At 49.4% G+C, this 27,071-nt stretch overlaps 2 protein-coding genes across 6 annotated transcripts; one reads left to right on the top strand and one right to left on the bottom strand.

Moving 5' to 3' along the window:
* The first annotated feature begins 59 nt into the window (after positions 1–59).
* Positions 60–19,844, top strand: Hr4 (Hormone receptor 4). Its single transcript, XM_033384924.1, is given in 7 exon segments — positions 60–891; positions 10,274–13,250; positions 13,350–13,498; positions 14,268–15,731; positions 15,807–15,928; positions 16,043–17,183; positions 17,242–19,844. Coding segments are annotated over 7 exon segments (6,537 nt in total). The 5' UTR covers positions 60–866; the 3' UTR covers positions 17,901–19,844.
* A 312-nt stretch (positions 19,845–20,156) lies between these two features.
* PIG-K (Phosphatidylinositol glycan anchor biosynthesis class K) lies at positions 20,157–24,526 on the bottom strand. Of its 5 annotated transcripts, none has more exons than XR_004470610.1 (7): positions 23,873–24,526; positions 23,696–23,813; positions 23,512–23,622; positions 23,286–23,446; positions 23,130–23,224; positions 21,048–21,173; positions 20,157–20,492 (listed from the first exon to the last, which is right to left on the bottom strand). XR_004470610.1 is itself a non-coding variant. In XM_015185558.2 (6 exons), exons 1-5 carry the CDS (start codon positions 24,454–24,456, stop codon positions 23,131–23,133), a joined length of 1,068 nt encoding a protein of 355 aa, XP_015041044.1. In that variant the 5' UTR covers positions 24,457–24,525; the 3' UTR covers positions 20,157–20,492; position 23,130. The 5 variants fall into 5 exon arrangements, 2 of the variants coding, with proteins under 2 accessions (XP_015041044.1, XP_001355349.1); XR_004470609.1 differs by having other exon boundaries at positions 23,029–23,224; positions 23,873–24,525; XR_004470608.1 differs by lacking the exon at positions 21,048–21,173 and having other exon boundaries at positions 23,029–23,224; positions 23,873–24,525.
* Between the last annotated feature and the right edge of the window lie 2,545 nt (positions 24,527–27,071).

The raw sequence follows: 27,071 nt of genomic DNA, 5'->3' as shown, positions 1-27,071 counted from the left end.
GCTGCTGGTATCTCTCTCTCTTTGAGTCTCTCCGTGGTCTCTCTCTCTCCCTGCGTGTGTGTGTGTGTGTGGTGCTGCTTTGACAATTTTGCTTTGCGGCTGTTTTGGTGGCTGCCAGTTGCACATTTCCGTTATATCCGCCAGACCGCCGTGCAAGAAGCAGCCGCCAGCCACAGCAGCAGCACCGAGCACCGAGCACCGAGCAGCAGCAGCAGCAGCAGCGAGCGAGCGAGCGCGACTAGAACTTGCCATAAATGAAAAGTGCACAACACTGCGTATGAGTAACGTTCGAACAAAAGCCCACGACAATTGTTAAAAACCAAAAAAAAAAATATAAATCAAAACAGAAAAAAGCTAAAAAAAAAGCAAAAAAAAAAACCAAATTATACCAAAGAGAGGGGCCGACAGACGGGGGAGGGAGCACAAGTGCAGCGCCGTCTGCTGTCCGCTGTCCGCTATCCGCTGCCAACGCTGCCAACGTGCCTCTGCCTGGGCTTTGTTTTGGCTCCAGCCTCGGCTCCAACTTCAGTTCGAATTGTGGCTCGGAGGCGCAGCCCCCGCGCGGCACTGTAACGCAAAAAAAGATACAAAATTGGCCAAATACGGAACAACAAATACGGAGAGTACACGCGGCATGCATTTTTTTCCAGTGTTCTTAAAAGAGAGTGTGCGTGAAGAGATTCAGATCCCGATTCATGTTCAGATCGAGTAAAGTAAAGTGCCAGTGAAGAACCGAAGAACCGAAGAAGCGAAGAACGGCAGTGCATCCCACAATCGCCACAATCGCCAGAATCGCGCGCAACCCAAAAGCACAGGCCCCAAGGAGCAGCTCCCCAACGACGTCACGCCAGACTCCAGCTGCAGCGATGCCTGGCCCGGCACTGTGGTCCGGTGAGTACCCCAAGCGCTCTCAGCGATCTCTCTCGCTCAGAGAGAGGAAGAGACGAAGAGAGGGAGAGAGGAGAGTACGCTCTCGAGATCGCTCTCTGTGGCACAGCCAAACTGCAAGTTGCATACTCGTACGAGTACGATATTTCCGCATGCCATCTCTCTCTGGCTCTGGCTCTCGCTCTGCTCTGCGATCAGAATCCCAGCCCCCCCCTCCCGCCTTCCCACCACCGAAACGTACAACTTTCACTTTGGCACCAAGCAACATAGAGAGAGAGAGAGAGACAGCGCGAGAGGGAGAGTGGGAGAGGTAGAGACAAGCTTTGAGCAAAAGGCTTCCTGGCATTACAACTTACAGCAAAGCAAAAACATTTTGCGGGGCAACCCCAAAGCCAACCCTCTGCTGCGGCTCTGCGACGGTGACGGTGACGGCGACGTCTTGATTGCTGCCACTGCGACTCTTGTTGTTGTTGTTGTTGTTGTTGTTGCTCATTATAAAGTCGTAAGCCATTTACGTTATGCATTGCGTATGTGTGTGTGTGTGTGTGTGTGTGTGTGTGTGTGAAGCAAAATGTCAGTGAGCAATAAGGAAATGAAATGTGCGCCAAACAATTATTGCTGTATGTTACTGTTGTTGTTGTTGCTGCTGCTGCTAACAGCATTTGCAATGTGATTTGAAATCGAAAGTGCTTGCGGACAATGGTCAACGAACGAATTGAAAGCAACAAAATCGAATCCGCAACATCACAAGACCGCAAGAAAGGGCCGAAGCTTCTGATACACTCACAGAACCATCGACTCTCGAGTACGACTATGAGGTGCCTGAAGTACATTCCACTGATCCCTGCCTCTCGACAGATCATTCCCATAGCAGGTAGGACAGTATATGCATACATATTGTATGTTCCAGTGCAATGCCGATGATGGGAAATAGTCTAGTTTTCTGTAACTTTGAGTTTTGTGAGGGTACAACCCATAGGGTCCCCGGACCGGGACCGGGGACAGGAGGCAGGGGCAGAGGCCGCGGTAGAGCTGGCAAAGAGTGCCAATTTCTTTTGTCGTATTCGACCATTCCATGGCATTGGGGATTGTCTCCACTGTCCACTGTCCACTGTCCACTGACCGCTCGCTCCACTTGCTCTGCTCTGCTCGGCTCGACTCGGCTCGGCTCTGCGTTGCGCAATCGCCTTGCCATTGCCCATTGTTAAATTATTGTTGCAATTGTTGCTCTAATTCCAATTAACTTTTACCTCTGCATGCCACCCACACACCCATCCTGCCTCAGGGACTGTCTTTGCGGCGTGATCATAGAACTTTCGATCTGAACTCCCTTTTGGGGCAGCACAGAGTGGGTGAGAGAGGGAGAGGGAGAGAGAGAGAGTGTGCAGAGTGGGAGAGTAGGAAGCAACAATCTATAGCGCTGCTGCTGCTGCTGCTGCTGGTGCTGCTGCTGCTGCTAGTGTTGCAGCACTCTCCCTCTCGCCAAAGCTCTCCTCCTCCCCCATACGGCATCCTCTCCTTCTTCCTAGCCCCCTCTCGTCATCCAATGCGAGTGCAATGGCAGCTTGTGGCACAGTTTTGACACAAGGCTGTTGGAGGGGGGGCCGGCAAGGGGGGATGGATGGATGCAGGGGCAAAATGGGTGGGGAAAAGAAGCTTTTTAGGGGGCAGAAAGAAGCTTTCAGCGAGTGCGCTTCCTCCTTGCCCCCCTCTTGCTTCGCCTACTCTGTCTTAGCCGGTCAACGTCCACACAGCACGAACACAGACAAGGAAACATATGCATATGGCCATGCAACATGCATACATACATATGTATGTACATATGCGCGTATGTATGTATGTTGCTCTGCTTAAATTCTAATTTGAATGCAATACTTACATATGTGTGTGTGTGTATGTGGTGCACCATGAGGGGGGGCAGTGGGGAGGGAGTGCGGAGAGAAGTCTTCTCGGTGATAGAATTTCTCTGTTCTATGCTGGCACATTTCGCCCGTTGCCATTCCAATGAACTCCAGCGGATAGGTGCGGGGGAGGGAGGCAGGCAGGCGGGCAGGCAGGCGGGCAGGCAAACAAACATGCAACTGTTAGAGCCCCAAGCGGGCGGGAGAGAAAGAGAGAGCTGCTGCCTGGCTGCCTGCCTGCCCGAAAGCATAACTATGACGTCGACGTCGTTCGGTTCGGCTAAGTATGTTCGTATGCTCTCGTGCCTAGGCCTCTGCTTCTGCCTCTGCCTCTGCCTCTGCCTATTCCTCTGTGCTTGTGTGTTGGTGTTGACGTGCGCTTGCTTTTGTTGTATTTGCTGTGTGCTTTTTTACTTTTTTTTACTTTTTGTCTATTGGTTTTCATTTTCGTTTGCAGTCAGCGCCGCTGCTCTGCTCGGTGCCGCCAGCTGCGCTGCCGCTGGTCTATGGCTATGTCTATGTCTATGGCTCTGCTCCACTCTGGCACTGCTCTGCCGAGCTTCTAATGTCTGGCCTGCGCGCCGATCGCTGGCAGCGACTTCGGTAGAAATAGTTTTGATGGAGCTTGGGGAGTACCGCCGGCGATAGGCAGACAGAGAGAGACAGAGAAAGGGAGATAGAGTGAGTGAGTGAGTGAGTGAGTGGGCCAGGGGGAGTGAGAGTGAGAGAGGGCGAGGGCGAGGGAGAGAGTGTGGGGAGGGGAGTGAGTGTGGCGGCAACGTCTACGCCTGCGCTGGCATAGCTTGGCGCTGTTTCTGTTGCTGCTGTTGCTGTGGCTGGCAGCAGCAACGACGGCAACGCCGACGACGACGACGACGACCGCGACAGTGGCAGTGGCAGCGCTTTTGTGGCTGCTGCTTTCTTTCGCTCGCTTACTCCTTTCATTTCACTTTATTTCGTTCGCATGCACGCACGTTGGCCGCGGAGAGCAACATCCCAGAGCAACACTAACAACAACAACAACAACAGCAGCCCAGCAACAGCCCAGCAACGGCTGCCGCTGTCGTCGTTGTCGTCGTCGTCGTCGCCACACGGAAGAGATTGCAAGCTTCGACTCCGAGCTTCGACTCTGACTCTGACTCCGACTCCGACTCCGACTTCGACTCCAAACTCAAATCCGAATTCAAATCCGACTCCGGGTCGGACTTGGACGGGTACCGTTCCGTGTTTAAGTTTTAGTTTCGATTCGATTCGATTTGGCGCCTCAACGGATTGCGTTGCCCGGTCCCAGCAGCGGTAACGGTTCTCGGCTAACGGACACATGTGTATTCCGATCTGATCTCTTCAAAAGTTACGGCTACGGTTACGGTTACGGTTACGGTTACGGTTTCGAGATCCCCGGAACAAGAACGTTTTTTGTTTCTGTTGCAAATGCATAAATGGATATAGTACATACAGATATATTTTTTTTTGTTGGATATTTTAACTGAAGTTTGAAATTGAAATTGAAACTGAAACTGAATTCGAGTTCGAAATCGAAATCAAAATCGAGAGTTTTATGCGTACTCGTATGTAAAGTATATAGAGGCAAGAGTTGAGCCAAGAGTGGTATGTCCCATTAGTCTGACCCTCGACCCGACCCGACCCCGAATATATCCCTACCCCGTCCCCCGCATACACACACACACACACACACACACACACGCGCGCACGGACACAGAGACAGACACACACACACATATCCCATACCCCATATCCAGTCTCATTTCTCAAGGACAAAACGGAAGTGCCCGGCGATCCAGTCCAATTTAAACGGTTCTGTTCCGATCCATTCCAATCCCATTCGATCCATTCTGTTCCGTTCTGTTCCACATCTATCGATATCGACATCAACATCGACATCGACATTGATATCGTTTGTTTGTTTTTTTTTTGAGTGGTTTCTGTTTCTCATTGGCAATGGACGCAGACGAAGAAACGGGATAGAACCCAGACCCCAAGCATATCCTATAATCACTTTTTTTATCTGTGTGTTGTTTTTGATTCAACAATAATCGAAGAGCCACGAGAGGGCAGAGGGCAGAGTGCAGTAAAAACCAATCAAAATAATCGGATACAAAAATAGCAAAGAAAAACATTTACCTGCTACTGTGATTCCAAAAAAGATATCGGATATCGGATATCGGACTAGGAATAACGTACTGCGGATAACACATCCACTGGAAGCCCTGGAAGGATGAGCAGCCGGAAGCAGCCGGGAAGCCAGCATGGCCAGAGCAATCGCAACGGTTAACCTGCATCTGCCCACCTAGGATCTGGGATCTAGGATCTACCCACAAGACACCATCAAATGAGCGCCACCAACCAGCCGCTGATCCTCGAGCCGCAGGCCAGTGGGCCGACACCAACTGTTGCTGCTGCTGCTTCCGCCGACGTTGCAACAGAGGACTGTGGCACACCAGCAGCATCAGCAGCAGCAGCAGCAGCAGCTGAGACGGCGGTTAGCGCAGCCGCAGCTGCAGATGCCCTCGACTCGTGCCTCTGCGTGGCTGGGAGTGGTAGTGGAAGTGGGAGCGGCGAGGTCCGGCTAAATGGTCACGAGGATCCGAGGAACCTGGTCAACGGCAGCCGACATGCCGGACACAATCACAGCAACAGCAACAACAACTACAGCAGCAACAGCAACAAAAGCAACAACCACAACAGCGGCAGCGGCGATGACCACAACAACGATGGAAGCAGCGACAACAACGACATCGATGACCCCTCCGTCAAGGATGTGCTTCTGGACAACAACAAGCTAATCATCATCAAGACGCCGTTGACCAAGACGTTGCTGAAGAAGTGCACCATCAGCAGCAGCAGCAACAGCAACGGCACACTGCCCCATGCCACACTCAATAACAGCAACAGCAAAAACAATAATAACAACAACGGCAGCGGCACCAACACCAGCACCAACACCAACATCAACACCAACACCAACAGTGCCCGCAGCAACAGCAACAGCGGCAGTAACAGCAACAATAACAGCGCTGTTAGCGGCGCCGTCGACTTGGCAGACGCCTGCGATGATTCCGGTTTGCAAGGCGGAAATAGCAATGAACAAGAAGCGTTTCCGAACGATCACCATCACCACCATTACCACCACCACCATCATCACTACCATCATCATGGCGAGGGCGGCGACAAGGGCAGCGATAATGCCGCAGCCTCCGGTTCGGGTTCTGGTTCTGGCTCGGGCTCGGGCTCGGGCTCTGCATCTCCGGCGGAGCTGTCGATGGTCAAAACCGAGCAGCAGCAGCCGGAGAATGACTCTACGACAGCAACATCTATTTCACCAACAGCAGCAGCAACAACATCGGCAATAGCAACAACAACAACAGCAGCAGCAGCAGCAGCAACAACACCAACAGCAGCCACACCATCCGCAGTGACACCAACAACTTCTCCATCTTTGGCCCTGAATGCGTGCCATCCGAGCAAGTGCAACAAGTGCAATTCCCACAATAACAACAGCAACAGCAACAACAATAATAATACAATAAGCAGCAACAACAACAACAATAATAATAATAATAATAATAATAGCAGCAGCAACAGCATCAATAATAATAATAATAACAATAATAGCAACAACAACAACAACAACAATATTCATTACAACAATTACAATAACTATTATAAGAAAAAGTCTCGTATGCCGCCCATTTGCCGTTAGTATTGTTTTACCATATATTGTACAATATTCTTTCTTCGCATCATCCCACACCCGTAATCATAAAGCGTATGGTGATCTGAACCCTCTTGAACCGCCCAACCACCCAGCCACTCAGCCGCCCAACCAACCACCCCCTCACTCGCCCACAACCCACCCCCACCCCCTCAGCCCACACCCTCAAGCACAGCCTCTCATCTAATTCCCTCTACCCTCTACCCTCTACCACAAAATTCTAGTCAAACAAATCAAACAGAACAAAATAAGAAAACAAACACGAAAATTGATCAAAATTTCAAAATCCAAAAGTGAAAAAAAAAACGTGAACAAATTGGCAACCACAACCACCCCCCGCACCACCACCACCACCACAACCACCACCCTGTAGGAAATGCATGTGGCCTGGACCCTGCCCTGCCCCAAGGCAGCGGCCAGCGGCAGTCTAGATGCTTCCTGAACCTGCAGTCACAATAATACCAAAACCAAAAACGAAAACAGAAACAGAAACAAAAACAAAACAAAAAACAAGAAACCAAAACACACACACAACAAGCAACAAGCTTAAAATCAAAAGCAAAAGCAAAAGCAGCAGCAACACACAAATGCAAAAGAAAAGAAACACCAACAAGAAAACAAAACCAATCGGCAAAGAAGAGAATTTTTTGTTTTTATCCAAATTTGAGAAATTGGCAAAGACAAGAACAAACCAAATTACAATGACATCCATAGGTAATTTTGTGACTACAATATATCCCAAAAACCAAAAGAATACCACTAACCGTAGACATACCACACGCCAGACCCCCAATCCCCCCCTCCCCACCCCCTACTGCTAAGAGTTTCAGAGATGGAAGTGGAGCAAGAGAGCCGCTGGGGAGTCTGATAATTGTAATTAAATTGAAATCTCATTGGACTCTCCCTCAGCCCGCCGTCCCAGTTCCATCTACGGAATATCGACTAAATATACTATCTAACAACTAAGCAAAGCAAATATTTATTAAATACTTATTGTCTGCCATATACATATACACATACAATACTCGTGTATGCAATAGGAGTACTCCAATTGAATGCATATCGAAAGTTCACGAACTACTTGATAGTCGTGCGTTTTGAATAGGGACATTCCCCCCACCCCCTGGAACATTATTATCTCATCATTTCTCTCGTACTCGGAATACCCCGATAGGGGGCACAATTTCCCATAAAGAAACGGATTTATGGTAGCCTTTGTGGGTTTATTCGTGTCGTTCTTAACTTTCTTTTTACCAATGCACTTGAAACTTTTGTGATGTGATCCCAGAGACCAGAACAGAACTTTGTACCATACATACATATGTACACTGTCTGTCTGCCTGCCTGCCTTATAGGAATGCAGTTTCTGTTGATCTGTGGATCTTCAGCTGGAACAGGTACACAACAAAGATTGTACGGGGGAATATCCATATCTACATACATACATATATCTATTTTCCATATGCATGTCTCCAAATACACACAGATACAGATACAGATACAGATACATATAGCATGTATATGTGGGCTCCACGCGCCTACACTGACGAAAGATATACATAGAGAGGCACGCATGGTTTTATTGTTTAGAATAATCTTGCGCTTGATAATGAAAATAGGTCAAATTTTAAAAATACACACACAAACGACATTGTAGTCGTTCCCCAGTCGTCGGTCGTCGGTCGTCATCGACTGAGCCGACGCGTTCGGGCAGACAGACAGACAGAGAGAGAGAGAGAGAGAGAGAGAGAGAGCCGAGTGCCGAGTGCCGATCGCCGTTCGTGTGTGGGGGCATTTGGAGCCGAAGTTCTGAGTGTGCGTGAAGAAATCGCCATTAGATAGATACACGCGCAATGCGCACACAGGCACGCACCCGTACGGGAGACGGGAGGTGGGAGGCGGGAGGCGGGACGGGAGAGAGATGGAAATGTCGTTGCTGGGCCAACGCACCAGTGACCGACCAAAGCGACCGGAGAGAGTGCGTCGGAGAGTGTGAGACTGGGAGGGAGAGAATTTCTGTGCAAGTGCCACACCAACTGCGACTCCTAATCCAGCTCCAGATCGAACTCCAGATCGTTGTATTGTAATCTCTGGATCGCTGCGATCCCTGATATCAGACGAAGAGGCTCGACCCCTTGGCTGGGAACTGGCCCAGACCGATCAAGTGACGATCTCTCAAGATGATTTGCGCGGCGAATCGGAGTCGGCGAATCTTGTCCTAACCAGTTCTGCACTTGGAAGCTCGCGCTTTGTCCGATCCGTCACCTGTTCGAGCCCCAACCATCATCATCTGTTCTTTTTTTGTTTTTTGTTTTGGATCTGTATCTGTGCGCTCTGTGGAAGGGAAGTAAATGCAAATTTTTGTTATTTGTTTATATTCCATCAACATCGCACAGAAACCACAAAGTAGAAACTTCCGCAACAAATAAAAATGCGAACTTATGCATATGCATGTGATCTGCATGAAAGATATGGATGTGGATATGGTTTCGAGAGGCTTCGCCCTCTTTGGGCACCTTAGGATCAGGGATCAGGGAAAATATCATACAATTAAAGGAATTTCTTCGAGTAGCTGGGGATATTGTTGCAATTGTTTCAATTTCTACCTGTAATATTATAGAATGTCCGTTCTTGGTTTTAACTTGGAGAGAACTCCACACAATCGTTACTTTTGGCTCGGGTCCACAGCTAGAAACAGGACGAAGAAAAGAGCCAGAAATATACGAGTATGTTTTAAAAATGACCTCTATTAAATCCGATATGGAATCTCATCATTTGGGAATATCTTCGCTCGAGGCGAATGATCGCTGTTCGTGCCATTGTGTCCGTTCACTTATGCGTCATTTGTGCAGCGCACTTTTGAGAGAGATCATTGAATAATATCAATATCAGATATAACAAAGTAACCTCCTTTACGACGTGGAGTTTGTTCTTGTAATTTTGTTCGAATTGGCATAGTTTTCTGTTTAATAAAATGATTTAGGATTTAATTTAAGCATTAATTATATGTATATTTCCCAACTTATTTACGAACTTTAAGATCAATAATTAACCAGTAACACGGTCACATCGTTGAATTAGAGTAGTTGTTGGAGAGATCTGATCTCATAGTTTCACATGGGATTTTCCTAAAGTTATTCCATGGAGTATTCTTATCGTTAATTTATAAATGTTCATATTTTTGGGTCCCTCGGATGTTGAAAACTTTTTAGACTTAGATTAAGGAAAGGTCTAACCAAACAAAGGATAACAAAATGCATTTAAGATGTTCGAATTGGATAGCCAAGAGGTTGTAAGCCCCATGTAGTTTGTTTCGTGGGAAGTAGTAGAAGCCATTCACTTATGGTAACTTTTTGTACATCGAATCGACGTCATTCGCGTCCTGCCCGAATGTGCCTTGTTTGAGAAAGAAAGCGGCAAGACCTCAAAGGCATATTACATAAAAAGAGATGGGATTGGAGAATGCGTTTTCTACGTTTTAATATATAATATAGAATTGATTTAAACACAACCTTGGATTAAAGTTATATACATTCCTGTTTGTACATAAATGCATATGATTATATGCAATATCGGTCCAATCGGGTCCGGGCCTCCAGTGGAATCTCCCCCTAGCCTAAGCCTAAGTCTGGTGCTCCAGAGCCCAGAGTCCTGACCCTGAACCGATCTCAGCTTGAGTCCCCAACTAATTTCGTGTCTTCTCTTCCCATTTCCGCCCCCCTTTCCCCGGCCGCCATCGAACACCGAACAGGAATTATGACACTGAGCCGTGGCCCGTACAGCGAGCTCGATAAAATGAGCCTTTTTCAAGACCTCAAACTCAAACGCCGGAAAATCGATTCGAGATGCAGCAGTGACGGAGAGTCCATTGCGGACACATCGACCTCGTCGCCGGACCTCCTGGCGCCGATGTCCCCGAAGCTCTGCGACAGCGGCTCAGCCGGCGCGCTTCCCCTAGCCCTGCCGCTACCACTGCCGCTGCCACTGAGCCTTCCGCTGCCCATGGCCCTGCCCCTGCCCCTGCCACTCACGACGTCGGCCTCGGCCGCGTCGGTGGCGGTGTCCGTGTCCCTGGCAGCGGCGTCAGCGTCAGCGGGAGCGGGAGCGGGAACGGGATCTGGAGGCGGAGGCGGAACAACAGCGGCATCGGCAGCTCACTCCGTGTCCACGTCCATATCGGCGGTGGCTTCCTCCTCCACATCATCGCTGTCGTCGTCGACGTCCTCCTCCTCCGCCACATCTTCGTCATCCTCGCTGTCCGCCTCCTGCCCCAGCAGCAGCACCATCACCATCACATCCAAGGCCGGCCAGGCAGCCGGCTCCGGAGCAAGTATCAAAAAGGAGCACTCAGAGATTCACTCCTCCAGCAGCGCGGTGACGACGGCGGCCGCCTCCTCGGCGATGTCACCGCCGCCTACGGAGCACCAGGCGCGATCCAGCAGCCCGCCCTCGTCGGAAGCGGGGGGCACTGCAGGAGCACCCAGCGGAGGATCAGCCAACGGAGGGGGCGCTGGGACGCGGGCCACCCCAACGCCGCCGCATAACAACGGAGGCGGGGCATCCAGTTCGAGCAATGGCGGAGGCAGCAGTCGTGCCTCGCCCGACTCCCTGGAGGAGAAGCCCTCGACGACAACGGGACAGCGGCCCCACACCGGACCCACCAACGGTGTCCTCTCGTCCTCCACCTCCACCTGCTCCTCCGGCACCGCCACCGCCTCCGCCTCCTCAGCTAGCAGCAAGCAGAGCCCGGGCGAGGTCAATCTGAGCGTGATCCGATCCGTCAAGGAGGAGCGCCTGCTCACCGTCTCCACCAAGATGCTCGCCTTCCATCAGCAGCGGGAGCGCGAGAGGGAGCAGGAGAGCAAGGCGGCAGCGACAGCAGCGGCAGCGGCGGCAGCGGCCGGGCATGTGACGGTGCTGGTCACCCCGTCGCGAATTAAGTCAGAGCCACCGCCACCTGGATCCCCCTCCTCCACCTCCTCCTCCAACACACAACGAGAGCGGGAGCGGGAGAGGGAGAGGGAACGAGACAGGGATCGAGACAGAGACAGAGAACGGGAGCGAGAGCGGGATAGAGACCGGGATCGGGATCGGGATCGCGAATCCTCCTCGTCCATCAGCTCCTCCCAGCAGCATTTGAGCCGGGCTAGTCCGCCCCTGGGCGTGGGTCATCCCTCCCACGGACCGCTGAGCGGCAGCGGGCACGGGCTATCCACGGCCATCGTCCAGACGCACCACCTGCACCAGCAACTGACACAGCCGCTGACCCTGCGGAAGAACAGCCCGCCAATGGAGCTGCAGCTGGGACAGAGTCCACAGCACCTGCTCAGCCAGTCCATGCAGCACCTCACCCAGCAGCAACAGCTCCACCTGCATCACCTACTCGGCCAGCAACAGCAGCAGCAGCAATCGCCCCACCAGCAGCAGCAGCAGCAGCACTCGCCCCACTCCCTGGTGCGGGTGAAGAAGGAGCCGAATGCGGGAACACACACGGGAACACAGCGGCACCTCTCGCCGCACCATCAGCAGCAGTCGCCGCACATGCAGCACCACCAGCAGCAGCAGCAGCAACAGCAGCACCACCAGCAGCAGCAGCAGAGAGAGCCGCCACCGCAGGCGCTGGCACTGATGCATTCGTCGCTCTCCCTGCGCCACCCCAACCGGGACGCGGCTATCCTCTTCCGGGTGAAGAGCGAGGTGCACCAGCAGGTGGCGGTGGGTCTGCCCCATCTAATGCAGTCCGCGGGCGGAGCAGCAGCGGCCGCGGCGGTGGCCGCCCAAAGGATGGTCTGCTTCAGCAACGCGCGAATCAATGGCGTTAAGCCGGAGGTGATTGGCGGCCCCCTGGGAAACCTGCGTCCCGTTGGTGGTGGCGTGGGCGGAGTGGGAGGCAATGGCGGCTCGGTACAGTGCCCGTCGCCGCACCCCTCGTCGTCGTCCTCCTCGTCGCAGCTGTCCCCCCAGACGCCCTCGCAGACGCCGCCGCGCGGCACGCCTACCGTCATCATGGGTGAGAGCTGTGGCGTCCGGACCATGGTCTGGGGCTACGAGCCCCCGCCGCCCTCATCTGGCCAAGGACCGCCCCACTCCCATCCGCATCCACATCCGCAGCAACAGCAGCTGCAGCAGCCACAGTCGCCCCACCAGCAACAGCAGCAGCAGCAGCAACAACAGCAGCAACAGCAGCAGCAGCAGCATCAACAGCAGCAGCAGCAGCAGGGCGGCGTGGTCAGTCAGGTGCAGCACTGCCTCCAGGCGGCACTGCCGTCGCCCTCCGCAGGTTCCATCACACCCTCCCACTCGTCCGGCGGCGGTGGATCGGGTAGCGGATCTTTGACACCGTCGGGGTCGTCGAGCACGGGGCCGCAGAACAACGAAGAGGCGGCCCAGCTGCTCCTCTCCCTCGGACAGAGCCGCATCCAGGACATGCGGTCGCGCCCCCATCCTTTCCGCACCCCTCACGCCCTCAATATGGAGCGGCTGTGGGCGGGCGACTACTCGCAGCTGCCGCCCGGACAGCTCCAGGCGCTGAACCTCAGCGCCCAGCAGCAGTGGGGCAGCTCCAACTCGTCCGGCGTGGGCGGAGTGGGTGCGGGCGGAGCCGGCGGCCGAGGCGGGGGCCTCGACGCGCCGCACGAGCCCACGGACGAGGACGAACAGCCTCTGGTTTGCATGATCTGCGAGGACAAGGCCACTGGCCTGCACTACGGCATCATCACCTGCGAGGGGTAAGTGTTTGCCCACGCCTAGGAGATGGCAGCAGCACCCACACCAGAGACTAATCCTCCCCCCATCGCCCCCACCCTCCCCATACTTTTCATCCACAGCTGCAAGGGCTTCTTCAAGCGCACGGTGCAGAACCGACGCGTCTACACCTGCGTGGCGGACGGCACCTGCGAAATAACCAAAGCACAGCGCAACCGTTGTCAGTATTGTCGATTTAAGAAATGCATTGAGCAGGGCATGGTGCTGCAGGGTGAGTATTATCCGCTTCCATCCGATCTTCCCCACTCAGGAGTGAACCTTGAGAGATATTCAATATTCAGACCATATCCCCAAAATATGTGTAATGCCGAACAACATTTCACTTGATGTTGACCTCCGAACAGTTTTGCGTAGAAACAGGCGTCGAAAGGACCCGCGAGCAGTCCGGACTTTATCTTATTATTATCCCAGTAACTGCCACTCGTATGTGGATGGATTTTATAGTATGTGTAGGTTTATCCTGTGTATGGAGGGGGCACTCTTGCTGCCCCCAAATGTTGAGAAGTCCTTCTATAGATTGCAGGACATGCACTTGGGAATGGCTCCGGTGTGTTCTGCTCCAGTTCACAGAATCTACAGGTTTCTAGCCATACCTGTTTCAATTTGTGGAGACACAAATTTCCTTCTCTTTTCCCTCCCATTTCCCGATAATTTCCGATAGCCACAGAACCTGATTCTGTGTAAAAATGTGCCATAAGCGAACGGACACGTTCTTAGGTAATATCTTACTATATCTTAATCTCTGGTCCGAGTCGACTTGTGCCGCACAATCGAAGTTGGTGTCAAATATTATCTAATGCAGATAAATACTTAGATCTGTGGATTGGTCAGTAGCAGAAAGAAGAATTATAGTACCCTATTCCCTAGGACATCCTGAAGGGAACTCTTCCCATCTGTCAGGAACACTGGCCCTACTCCTTGCGCCTTCCTGTTTTCGCCTGTATTTTGCTAATCTTTGTGTACTCTCTTCTCTGCGGCAGCCGTTCGGGAGGACCGCATGCCAGGCGGACGCAACAGCGGCGCCGTCTACAACCTGTACAAGGTCAAGTACAAGAAGCACAAGAAGACGAATCAGAAGCAGCAGCAGCAGCAGGCCGCCCAGCAGCAACAGCAGCAACAGCAACAGCAGCAGCAGCACCAGCAGCAGCAGCAGATGCACTCGCCCATCCACCATCACCACCAGCACCAGCAACACCAGCAGCATCAGCAGCACCACCAGCAGCACCACCACAACCAGCATCAGCAGCAATTGCAGGCCCAGCTCTCGCCCCACCACCTGCTCTCGCCGCAGCAGCAGCAACTGGCAGCCGCCGTGGCAGCCGCGGCCCAGCATCAGCACCAGCAACAGCAGCAGCAGCAACAGCAACAGCAACAACAGCAGCAGCAGCAACAGTCAAAGCTGATGGGCGGCGGCGTGGACATGAAACCCATGTTCCTGGGGCCCGTGCTTAAGTCGGAGCTGCTTCAAGCGCAGCCGATGCACAGCCCGGCCCAGCAGCAGCAGCAGCAACAGCAGCAATCGTCACCGCATCTGTCCCTTAGCTCGCCCCTGCAGCAGGGGCAGCAGCAGCAGCAAGGACAGGGACAGGGTCAGCAGCACCACAACCACCATCAACATCCCGCTGGGGGCGGTGCAGCCGCACAGCCATCGCTGCCGCCGCACCTGATGAACGGCACCATACTGAAGACGGCCCTGACCAATCCCAGCGAGATAGTGCACCTGCGCCATCGGCTGGACTCGGCGGTGAGCTCGTCCAAGGACAGACAAATCTCGTACGAGCACGCGTTGGCCATGATCCAGACGCTGATCGACTGCGACGCCATGGAGGACATCGCCACGCTGCCGCACTTCAGCGAGTTCCTCGAGGACAAATCGGAGATCAGCGAGAAGCTGTGCAACATCGGCGACTCGATCGTGCACAAGCTGGTATCGTGGACGAAGAAGCTGCCCTTCTACCTGGAGATCCCCGTGGAGATCCACACCAAGCTGCTGACCGACAAGTGGCACGAGATCCTCATCCTCACCACGGCCGCCTACCAGGCGCTGCACGGCAAGCGCTCCAGCCAATCCGGAGCGGGATCGGCGGCCACGGGAGCGTCAGTCGGAGCCGGAGCCGGAGTCGGCAATGCCAACAACCATGGAAGTCGTCATGGCTCACCCGCCTCCACGCCGACGCCCACGCAGACCTCAATGTCGATGTCCTCGCCCGCCCAGCCCCTGCACAAGGACGATCCGGAATTCGTGAGCGAGGTCAACTCCCATCTGAGCACCCTGCAGACCTGCCTGACCACGCTGATGGGCCAGCCCATCGCCATGGAGCAGCTGAAGCTGGACGTCGGCCACATGGTGGACAAGATGACCCAGATCACGATCATGTTCCGGCGCATCAAGCTCAAGATGGAGGAGTACGTCTGCCTCAAGGTCTACATTCTCCTGAACAAAGGTACGTGAGCACGTCTTATCCCCCATCCCAAAAGGGTGTTCTCATGCCGTCTCCTCTTGTCCTTGTCCTCCTCAGCAGAAGTGGAACTGGAAAGCATTCAGGAGCGGTATATCCAGGTGCTTCGCTCCTACCTTCAGAACTCGTCGCCCCAGAACCCCCAGGCGAGGCTCAGCGAGCTGCTCTCGCACATACCAGAGGTAGGTCTAACTCCAGAGCTCCAACTCTCTTGATCCCGCTCGATCTCGATGACAAGCATCCACTAATCCTTCCTCCCCGATCTCCCATCTCTTCCCAATCTGTGTCCCCTGTAGATCCAGGCTGCTGCCAGCCTGTTGCTCGAGAGCAAAATGTTCTATGTGCCCTTCGTGCTCAACTCGGCGAGCATAAGGTAGCAGATGCTTGAGCACGGCCTGCTGCCCACCACCAACCACCTTCCAGCACCAGCCCCAGCACCATCTCCGACTTCATGCGGACCACCGGCTGCAGTTACGGAGGCGGTGCAGGAGCGGCAGCAGCAGCAGCAGCAACAGCAGGAGCAGGAGCAGTCAGCAGGTGCAGCGGCAGTGCGGCGCAGGAGCCGGACCACCCAGCAGGCTCAGCTGCGGGACCTGCCCAAGATTAAAATCGAAATCGGGATCCCCAGGGAGCAGCAGCAGCCGCAGTTGCAAGGCAGGCCAACATCCACCCCCACGTCAACGTCAACGTCAACGTCCACGTCCATACTGAAGACTTCGCTGCTGAGTGGGGCGGCGGCCACTTTGGCCACCCTCACGGCAGCTGCCGAGCAGATTGCACGATCATCGACCACAGCCAACGACACTGCCATGGACTACTCCCACAGCAACAACAGCAGCAGCAGCGGCAGCGGCAGCTACCACAGCGGCAACAGTTTAGAAGAGAGCAAAAGACTTGAGCATAAACAACTGCAACAACAACCACAGCAGCAGCAACAACAGCAACAACAGCATCAATATACATCAATTCTACAAACGGCCTTAATGTCACATCGCCCCATGCCAGCCGCAACATCCTCGGAAATAGCACCAGCAACTGCCACGGCGGTAGCCACGGCATTGACCAAGACCAAGACGATGCCCACGTCACCGACACCTGCCCACGTGCTGAAGACGGCGGTGACATTGGCCAATCTAAGTGAGATTGCCACTGCACGCCAGCAGAAGCAGCAATTGCTGGCGTTGCAACAGCAACAGAAACTGCCCAGAAGGATAATCAATTTTACAAGCAACACTGCCACAAAAGGATTGGGAATGGGATTGGGAGCGGTAACAGGAACGGGAACGGGAACGGGCATGGCGACGTCAGTAACCAAACAATTGCCATCTGCAACAGCTACAGCCACAGCAACATCAACAGCAACAGCAACAGCCACGTTGAGCGACAAGCTGGGTCACAGTCAGAGTCACAGTCAGAGCCAAAGTCAGATGGCAAATGGTAAGCAGAAACAATCGTGAGCTTTGCGGTCCATAACATTGTCCAATACCGTTGCCAGATCGAACATCGGCGCGGCTGCTCAACGGCCACTGTAGCAGCCGCACCCGCACGGGAACAACTAGTGACGTAGCAACGGGTGGACTATCAGTAGCTATCCACACTGCCGACATGCACACACAGACCGATGATGAGCTGCCACTTTTGGACAGTGCCATGCCCCAGATAGCTCCTACAGCAACTGCAACTGCAACACCATCATCATCATCATCATCATCATCATCACCATCAACAACAACATCAGCATCGACTTCATTATCATCTCGCGCAGCAATGCAGCAACAACAATGGACTGCCGTGTCGACGACGCCAGCAACAGGAATGATGATGACGACGACGACACAACAATCACAAGCAACATTAGCACCACCACCAAGAACCACAAGAACCACAACCACAACCACAACCACAAGAACAACAACAGCAAGAACAACATCCACACCAGCACCACAAAACAATACCAATACCAATACCAATACCAATACCAACAGCAACAACAACAACAACAACAACAAGAATTACAACAATAGTAATAATAATAGGAATGCCACTGCCACAGCCACAGCCACTGCCACGCCCACACGTGGGCCCCAGCGCACGCCCGCGACCTCAGCTTCTGTTACTGTAGTTGTGTTCAAAACAATGTTACCTGATGACTGAATTATTTTAGAATCGTACACGTAGAGCATGTTTTATTATGATTATGATTATCATTATGATTATGATTATGAATACGGTTACGATATGATTACCACTTATGATTATGCTTATGCTTATGCCTACGATTATCATTAACTATTAACTATTAGTTGTTAGTTATTATGGATTCATTGATTATGGACTATTATTACTATTACTATAGCTTACTATTGCTACATGCATAATGTAGAGCCTAATGTCTGTCGTGAGGTCTGGTTTTTATGTAGCCAGCCCATCATCGATCACCCTGTACTATATCCCGCAACGTAAACACACTCACATACATACAAACATACAAACAAAAGCATTGATCCTCACTCACAACCCACACCCACATCCACATCCACAGCTACACCCCACACAGAGAGAATCTTCTAACCTAAAAGTGGGGTTCAAGAATTAATCATGTAATCATTTTTTATTGTTTACCCAGCTCTGCGGGGAGGAGGAGACAGAGAAGGAGAGTTAGAGAGATAGAGAGGAGCATTGAGATTGGAGAAGAGTGTTAACATCTATGCATAACGAGTACGATAACGAGTATGTAGCGAGTATGTAACGAGTATGTAATGAATATTTAATGTTTATGTAGCCACAATGCCACACACAGCTATAGCCAAGCATTTAGGATGCGCGCATATGTCAGATAATAATTTTTTTTTTTTTAATCTATGTAAAGACTAGAAATATATAAATGTATGTATTGTAAAATGGTGAAGCACCGACAGAAAAGAAAACGAGCGAGCAAGAAAGGTAACAAGAGGTAACGAGAGATGAGAAACCAACCACATAAAGTATAAATAGTAGAGTCCATGTAGCATAGAAACCATCATCCTTGTAAGGCCTTGTGTAGTAGAGAAATTTTCGATGAAGCTGCGGACAACTCCGAGTGGGTGGGCTCTCCATAGGAGTGCAGGATCACACAGTACCACTCAGAGTCGTTCACACACGGGGAGTATAATATGTTATGTTGTTAGTTCCCCTTCCAAACCACGCCGATCCCAAGACCCAGCCCCAGCCACAGCCCCACCCCAACCCTCCCCTCACATGTTATATACATACATACTAGATATATATATATATATATACTATATTATATACTACTATATGTATATGGTTGGGAGTAGATACTGCCACAGCATAATGCATCTTACTTTGACGACCCTCACATTTGCCCGATTATTTATCGTATTGTGTGTGGGGGCGTGGGCAAGGGCGAGGGCGAGCGCGAGCGCGAGGGTGGGTGAAAAGAAGGTGAACAAAAGTGAGAAAGTGGGGTGGCAGAGACACACACATATATACATATATAATACGAGCAGAAAGGAGCACACCCACACACAAACACACACTATACCTATACCTAAGTTAAGAACGCATAATCACGATTTTACATATAGGATATACCAATGTATGCATACAACACCGACCCACACATACACATAAATCTAGCTCTAATTATGCATATTATTTTTTTTTTAATATACATACATACCTACATATATACACATCCACACTTATATATGTATATGCATATATATATATATACATATGTATTTATATACAGATTTATATATATGTATGGATACTACACATAAATTACGCATAGAGCATACATACAAGAGGAAAATGAATGATGAGAAATGAAAGAAAAACTAAGGAAAAACAAAGAAATGAAGAGCAAAGGATTTTTTGTTAAGACGATTACGCAATTTTAAATCGTAATCGTGTTGTCGTAACCCTATTCGCCTATCGCCCATGGCGATATTGATGCCCGGATTGTTATCGATATCGTCGTACTACGTTTTATTTTGTAAATGTATTAATTTTGTTGATTTTTTTGCTGTCTGTATACATTTTTTTAACAACATTTTTGAATAAATGTAATTCTTAAAAAGTTGTTCTTTTCCATTTACTTTTGTTTTCTTTTGTATCCCTCCTGCCCGGAACCCTGAACCCGGACCACTAAAGCCCCGCCCATTGACGACCGCACTTGCTCGCACTGTGTTAGGGATCGACCGACTTCCCACACGATCGTATTGTACATAGAGAGAAGTTATCCCGATTGCAGGCGAAGAGCCCAGCACTCTGTTAGGAATCGGATATGTATATCCGCTATATATGGTACCTTGTATTGGAACAGTCGATAGAGAGACTGGCCCCAAGAAATTCTCCTCTTTCCCGACAAAATCGTACCCGAATGAAAAATTAAATATACTTTAGTATGTTTGTCTTTCCGTTTATTTGGGGAATGCCGATGCTCGTCATATGTACATACAAGGGGAGATCTTACAAAAAATAATGCTGCACTATTCTTAGATCTGTTATCCACAGATATCTGCTTCCCATGGCAGTTCCTCCTCAGAGACGCAACTCGATCCAGCACTGGACCGCCCTGAAAAGTATACACCGAAATATGTCAAGAAATTGCTGGGCCAGATGGGAGTGAGTGAGTCAGTCGTGAGTAGTTGATCCAGTGCACTCTCATGCAGATGCAGATGCAGTCCAAGCCATAGTGCTGTTTTTGGTTTGGTTTATTTCATTGGAAGGCACCTGAAACTGAGAGCAAGGAAACGTAGTAGAACAGAGTCTGTTAGAACTGAATTATAGATTTTTATTGCGAAGGCCATATTTACTTGGCCATAGCTTGTATAGATAGTAAAACCATAGATTCCCAGATTCCCACACCCGATCAGCCCTCCCTCTATCGATCTACCACTCATTATACACACTTAAACATAAAGATAATAAAACGAGAACGCGAACGAGAACGAGAACGATAACGATAACGAGAACGGATAGCGACATCCCAAAACCAAGCTAAAACCAAAACGAAGACGAGAACAAGGAGGCGAAAACCATGATGAGAGAAATGTTAAAAAAAAAGAAAAGAAAATGAAATTAAGAAAGAGTCTGACATCAAATTGCCTTCAAACGTTATTTTTGATTTTTTTTCCGTAGTGAGTTTTTTTACAAGCAAACAATGAAAACAAAAAAAGAATGAAAAAATCAAATACGAATACGAAATAGCAAATAGCAAGAATATTTAAATAACGTATACATGCATACATATATGTGAATTTTCATAAGCGAATAAATAATACGAGTTCGTACGAGAGCTACCGCATACGATATGGCAATACATATAGGAGGGATCTGGCGAGATAGTCGGGCGGGGCAGGCGATTAACATTTTTTGTAGAGTGTAACAGTATAGACGACAATGGCGGAGGTAAAGAATCTGGAGAGAGATGGAGAGAGGGGGAAATTAAAAAAGAAAAAATAACAAAATGAAATTAGATAAAAGTAAACAAAACAAAAAACGAGAAAGTGAAAATGAAAACAATATTTTTGCACAGCGTGTTATCGGATAAGTGTTAGACATTAAAACTGTAACTGTAATCGAGATTCGAATCAATCAAAGTGTCGACAGCCTAGGCAGGCCAGTGAGCCGTTTCCTCCAACCTATAACATCATCCATCCTTCCCCAACTCCATTCTATCTAGTAAGCCCTTTCCATCCAAGAGACAACCGAGTCCAAATCCAAATCCCCCCGTTCCAATGTCCCCATTTGAATATACAGACTAGAGTCAGATGCCGGATCGCTCCCCCGAAAGTGTCTTTGTAAATACATGCATAAGCAGAACGAATCAGAAGAGCAGGGAGAGCAAATTCTGTCTATTTCTCCCCATCTGGCATCTCGAGATACATACAGATATAACATTAGTTAGCTAATTTTAACGACTTTCACACACACATACACATACAGGTGAACCCGAACCAGTCACGGAAAGCACCCAACATAACCAGTGGCAGGCACCAGACGACGCTTATCTAACCAGCTACATATGTATACATATATATAACTGTTGTGCCTCCCCCCCACCCACACACACACACACACACACTCCCACTCACACACACACTCCCACTCACACACAGACGCAGAGACAGACCCCACTTAGCTCCACTCCACTCCAACCCAATCCAACTCAATGGCCCATGCATTCGGACGCAGACCCGTCCCAAATAGACCCCCACAATGACCCGTGCTCCGTGATCGGATATTCCATGTCCCAATAGTGTTTAGCGACGTGGATGCAATACGAACTTCTTATGGTGCTTAATCTGGATCTTGATCTTGAGGACAACCCCAAGCCTACAACTCAAATTATGGGACTGATGCAATGAAACAAAAACAAAAACCAAAAAAAACACCAAAAAATCGCAAAAAAAAAACAAACAAAAACAAAATTAAGAAATAAATATAATTATACATATATAGTACTTGTGTATTGATATGTATGTATAGTATGTGTGCATTCATTTCCGAAGAGAAGTGAAGAGAAAAGAAACGAAACGAAAAAAGGATAGGTACATATATGTTTAAAGCAAGCGATAAATGAATTCAATAATAAAATCGAAGTAGATCCTTCCATATGCTAAAAGGGAGTAAAAGGCAGGCTCCACGGGGGAGATGGAGTTGGAGATGGTGGAGATCGCTTCTGGCGGCCATTGTTACTCTTTGAATTTGTGAATACCCAAATTAGAAAATTTCAAAACGAAGCAAAGCAAAGCAAAGCGAAACAAAACAAAACAAAACAAAACAAAACGAACCGGAAATTATATATTGTATTGTATTGTACGAGTAGTAGATACTGTTTGTTTTTGTTTTTTTTTTTGTGTGGATTTCTAGTTCTATACAAACAAACGCATGGTATGCGGGGGTCCCCGCTTTTTATATAAGTATACAATATGGTTTTTGTTTGTTTTCTGGATTTGATATGAATGTTGACTTGATGGATTGATTGATTGATTGATTAGTGAGCGTTCGATAGTAGATACCAAAATATAATTTAAATGAAACATGATGTAATATGCTTAAGAAACACAAACAAGGAAAACGAACCGAGAATGATAACGATAATGAAATGTAATGAAAATGTTAGCAAATATAAAACAGGAAAGCGGAAAAACAGAAAACTAAGACGAAGACGAACAACTAAGCCCATAATTGAGATTTTTAAAGGACGATTCGAGATCACATATAAATTTAATAAATTACACATGTATTAATAATGAAATGATGTATTTACGAATAAAATTAATATTATCACATGAATGATGGATCTGCCTGTTGGGATCTGTCGAATCTGTTGGATCTGCTTGCTGGTCTCCCGATTCGCCCACCACTCACTTTATTTGAAAAATTCGGACGGAAACTGGGGCTCCATTATGATCTTGAACGGCCTCTTGTTCGCAGAAATCTCGTCCGGATCGGCAATAAAATCACTGCAAGAGAGAGACACTCACTGTAATAACTGCACACTGATATTTCTTAGCTTATGCATACCTCTCGTTGGCCAGCGTCACATTGATGCGGTCCGTGGAGACGCGTGTGGGCCGGATGGCGCCAAAGAAGTCCGTTATGGGCACTTTATGGGGATCGCGGCGGTAGAGGTCCTTGCGCACGCCAACAGTTGAGATGCAGACACGCTTGGGGCACACTTGCAGCTGAAACGACAGGCGGGCTTAGGTTTAGCGAAGTGAATAGCCATTAGCAATCCATCCACACTTACGAAATCGCCAATGGTGCGGGTGCTGAACGGCTGTACCTTCTCCAGGAACTCCAGGGCATAGTAGGTATAGCGGTCGATCATGTACACACCAATCGAAGGATCCACGTGATGCTGTGAGGTTGGGAGACGAGAGAGTCAGTAGAAGCGTTGTTTTCATACGCATTCTTTGCAGGAGAAGGCTTACCGAGAGCGAATCCTGCCCCACCAGGCTGCTGGCCACAGCCAGGACATTGGGCGAACTGAACTTCTCGTACAACGAGGCCGCCTGGCAAGTGTCCACCATGAAGAAGAGCTCATTGTAGCTGCAATCAGTGGAAATATGAATTAACGAATGGTTCAAATGTGTAGCATAGGGCAGCACCGTTTCTTCTCCCACATCTGCTGGATGCCGTCGGCCAACTCCTGGCTGGTTATCTCCTCCGAGTCCTGGAACTTCAGGAAACCATCGCCGCCATGACCCGTGAGGTAGATGAGAACATTGCTGCCGGCATCGGAGAGCAGCTTCTTAGAGCGCGCCGTACCGTTCTGGGTGCGCCCAGTGAGGAGGCGGACAAAGTTCTCCACGGTCACCTCGTAGCCGCGATAGTCCACCTCCACGTCGTCGCCGTAGACGTTGATATGCTGGTTGGCGTTGTTATAGACCTGGCCGGGACGCGGATTGCGGGCGTTGCAGGCCATATCGTCTGCTATCATTAGGATGATCTGCGAGTCGGGAATGCCGAGGCGCTTCACAGACCGATAGATGGACAGGACGTTGGCTACATGCCGATAATTGAACCAGAACCGGGAGGCATCCACCAGCACTGCCCAGTTATTAGTGTGCGTCGATCTCTGTGTGGCATCCACAAAGCCTTCTGGCAGGACGGAAGTGTCTTCATTGCTTGCAGTGCAGCTAATACCGCAGATGCAGAATATATAAACAATAGACACCAGTTTAAGATTCATTTCATTAATGATTTAAACGAATTAGGTGAAAACGCATCTGCGAGAAATCCCAAAAAACTGCTTCGAAAATTCACTAACGCGTGTTATCGATTGTCATAACATAAGCCATAACATATCTCTGTTGCGCTTAACATGCACATCTCTTTGCACTCTGATCTTTTTCTAATAAATTGCTAATAATAATAATAATTTCAATCATATCATTTATGCCTATGCTATATGATATAGGCATTGTAGGTTGCTCCACAGATTATTAACCCTCCAAAAGGGTCAAACTGAAATGTTAACATTTCCCACAGTCACGAAAGGGTGGGGAAAAGAGACACAGAAAGGAAGACATTTGTCAATGGGAAAATTTTCCATAGCTAGTTTTGCCTTAAAACGCTGTATTTGGGTGAGCTTTTTAGCATAAAACAGTTAAATTACCTTAAGGCTGATACAATCCAAGCAATAAATTTGACATAGGCATACTGAAAGTAGTAAAAAAAAGCCCAAGAAAATGGCAAATGGCTCTCGGCTACAATTCAATATGGCGTAAAAAAGAATGACGCTGCGCCACAAAGAGAAGAGCGATAAAGAGAGGCGAAGAAGAGGGAGAGATAGAGAGAGAGAATAATGGAGTGCTGGTGTATATGTACCTATGTACGTGTGGTTGAGTACCCATAAAAGCCTTGTTTGCGTGCTAGTTTTAACTGTTTTTTCGGTGTTCTTGTGTTGGGCGGCACACACACCAGCGCCATTGGCTTTTCACAGGGCGAGAAGTAAGGAAAATAATGTAAGACAGCCACAAATGCTTTGCTTATGAAAACTCTGCGAATTCGCCGCGATCATAGGTGGCTCTCTCTGTTCTTTTGATTGCGAGTCTGGTCTGTCTCCCTCTCTGATTCACGTGGGTTTCCATATGTCTGCCTGTGTGCGTTGATTTATGATTGTATGTAGTGTATCTTAGTCGATTGTTGTCTGCTCTTAGTCGATTTCGATGAGCTTTGGCTTTGCCGGAAGTTTTCTTTTTATCCATATATCGCCCATTCCGTCTTGCCCTGCCGTCCGCTTATCGCTGCTTCTGCCTGCCACTGTACTGTGCTTTGCTTGCCTTTCATCTATCCATGTAGCTGCGTGGCGTTTTGTCGGCCATTTCGTTTTCCAATTGCCTTTAGCACAACACACGCACACTCCCGCCTCACAGACAAAGCGTGTGTGAGTTCTTCTGTAAGTAGATGTGTCTCGCGGAGCGTACAAATAATTTCTAGGTGAAAAGAATGGGTGGGCGTACTGCAAAAAGCCTTACAGACATGTATTCCACACTCTTTATCATGTATAGCACTTATTTGAACAAATTGAATGGAAAACCAAATCATTTATGCAAAGGATCATCGTTAAAAAGTGATTAAAAATGGAAAAAGGGGGAAAATTACAGGAAATGGGACTGAAAGTGCCCATCCCAGACAGGACAATCGATCTAAGCGCTCGTTTGTCGTGGTCAATGTGACTAATTGATGATGTCATTGCATAAAAGCCAGGGGGCGGTGAATACCATCAAGAACTGGCGTGTCCTCAATCGCCGCCATCCTGCCTTTCACTTGACCCAGTTCGAGGGAAAGCCATTTTCCACGACTTATACAGTTCGTACATATGTATGTATGTACATATATTATGTACATAATATGCATGCGGCCAGCACAAGCAAATGACATTGTTAACGAAAACGGCTCGGCTCTCTCTTTCTCCTCATTCGGTGCATAATATCGCGATGCAAAGCTATTGATTTTCCCTTTGCCCTTCATTGGCCGCCAAGTGTCGCCGTTTATTTGCCAATTAATTTTGACTTTTACCCAGCTACCGCACTCCACTCCATTCCAGTCCTGCTATTTCGTCCGATGACCGAAAAAGAAGGGGGTGAATACTATGTTCCGACGGCAACAGACGCAGGACGCCACCTGACACTTGCAGGATTCCCTTGCGCCTGTTACGCACATGTATTCGTGCACGTCTTCCGCTGCCAACACTCCCCACCCCCTGGGATGGACAGGATATGAAAAAAACCTGGGACTCAGACGCTTTGCAAACAAAAAGATCACTTCAACAGAACAGCGTAGCATCGGATGTGGGTGGTGAAGATCGGAGGGAGTTTGGTCGGACGAAAACAAGGAATCTGCAGAGGATCGAGAAAATCAATCGTATCTATTGAAAAGTTCGCTTTTTTCGCTAACACACTGCCGACACACACTGATCCGAGTCCTTTTCCGTCGGAACAAAAGACGAAGCAGCCGTCACGGCGAGATATGTAAGATGAGAGCCAGACGGCGAGAGCGAGAGAGGCCAACAAACATTTGGCAAATATACAGACAGCCGGTCGCGCTTAGGTCGAAACTGAATGCCCTGCAATGGCACGATCATAGAACGAATAATATGTGTATGTACATAACTAGCCACGCATATGGGAACGGCAAAATGTAGAAGTTATGAATCACTGTATATGCGTGTATATTTATATAGGTATATTGTGTATCAACAGTCATTCATCCCTTGTACGTTGAGAACAGTTTAAGGCGAAAGAAGAGTATCTGCTAGTGGGTGTTGCAGACGGCAATTGCCAACTAGCGGCGGCGAGGCGA

The sequence above is a fragment of the Drosophila pseudoobscura genome, chromosome X (genome assembly GCF_009870125.1).
Source record: "Drosophila pseudoobscura strain MV-25-SWS-2005 chromosome X, UCI_Dpse_MV25, whole genome shotgun sequence".
Classification (NCBI taxonomy): Eukaryota; Metazoa; Arthropoda; class Insecta; order Diptera; family Drosophilidae; genus Drosophila; species Drosophila pseudoobscura.
The sequence above is the reverse complement of the archived record's forward strand: the minus strand, read 5'-3'. Positions and strand labels throughout refer to the sequence as shown.

Excerpts from the sequence above, each read along its gene's own strand:
- PIG-K (XM_015185558.2), bottom strand. The coding sequence starts at position 24,456 with ATGAATCTTAAACTGGTGTCTATTGTTTATATATTCTGCATCTGCGGT. Across the intron at positions 23,447-23,511 it reads CCCGCACCATTGGCGATTTC|CTGCAAGTGTGCCCCAAGCG; the intron begins GTAAGTGTGGAT and ends CTGTCGTTTCAG. Across the intron at positions 23,225-23,285 it reads GTGACGCTGGCCAACGAGAG|TGATTTTATTGCCGATCCGG; the intron begins GTATGCATAAGC and ends TCTCTCTTGCAG.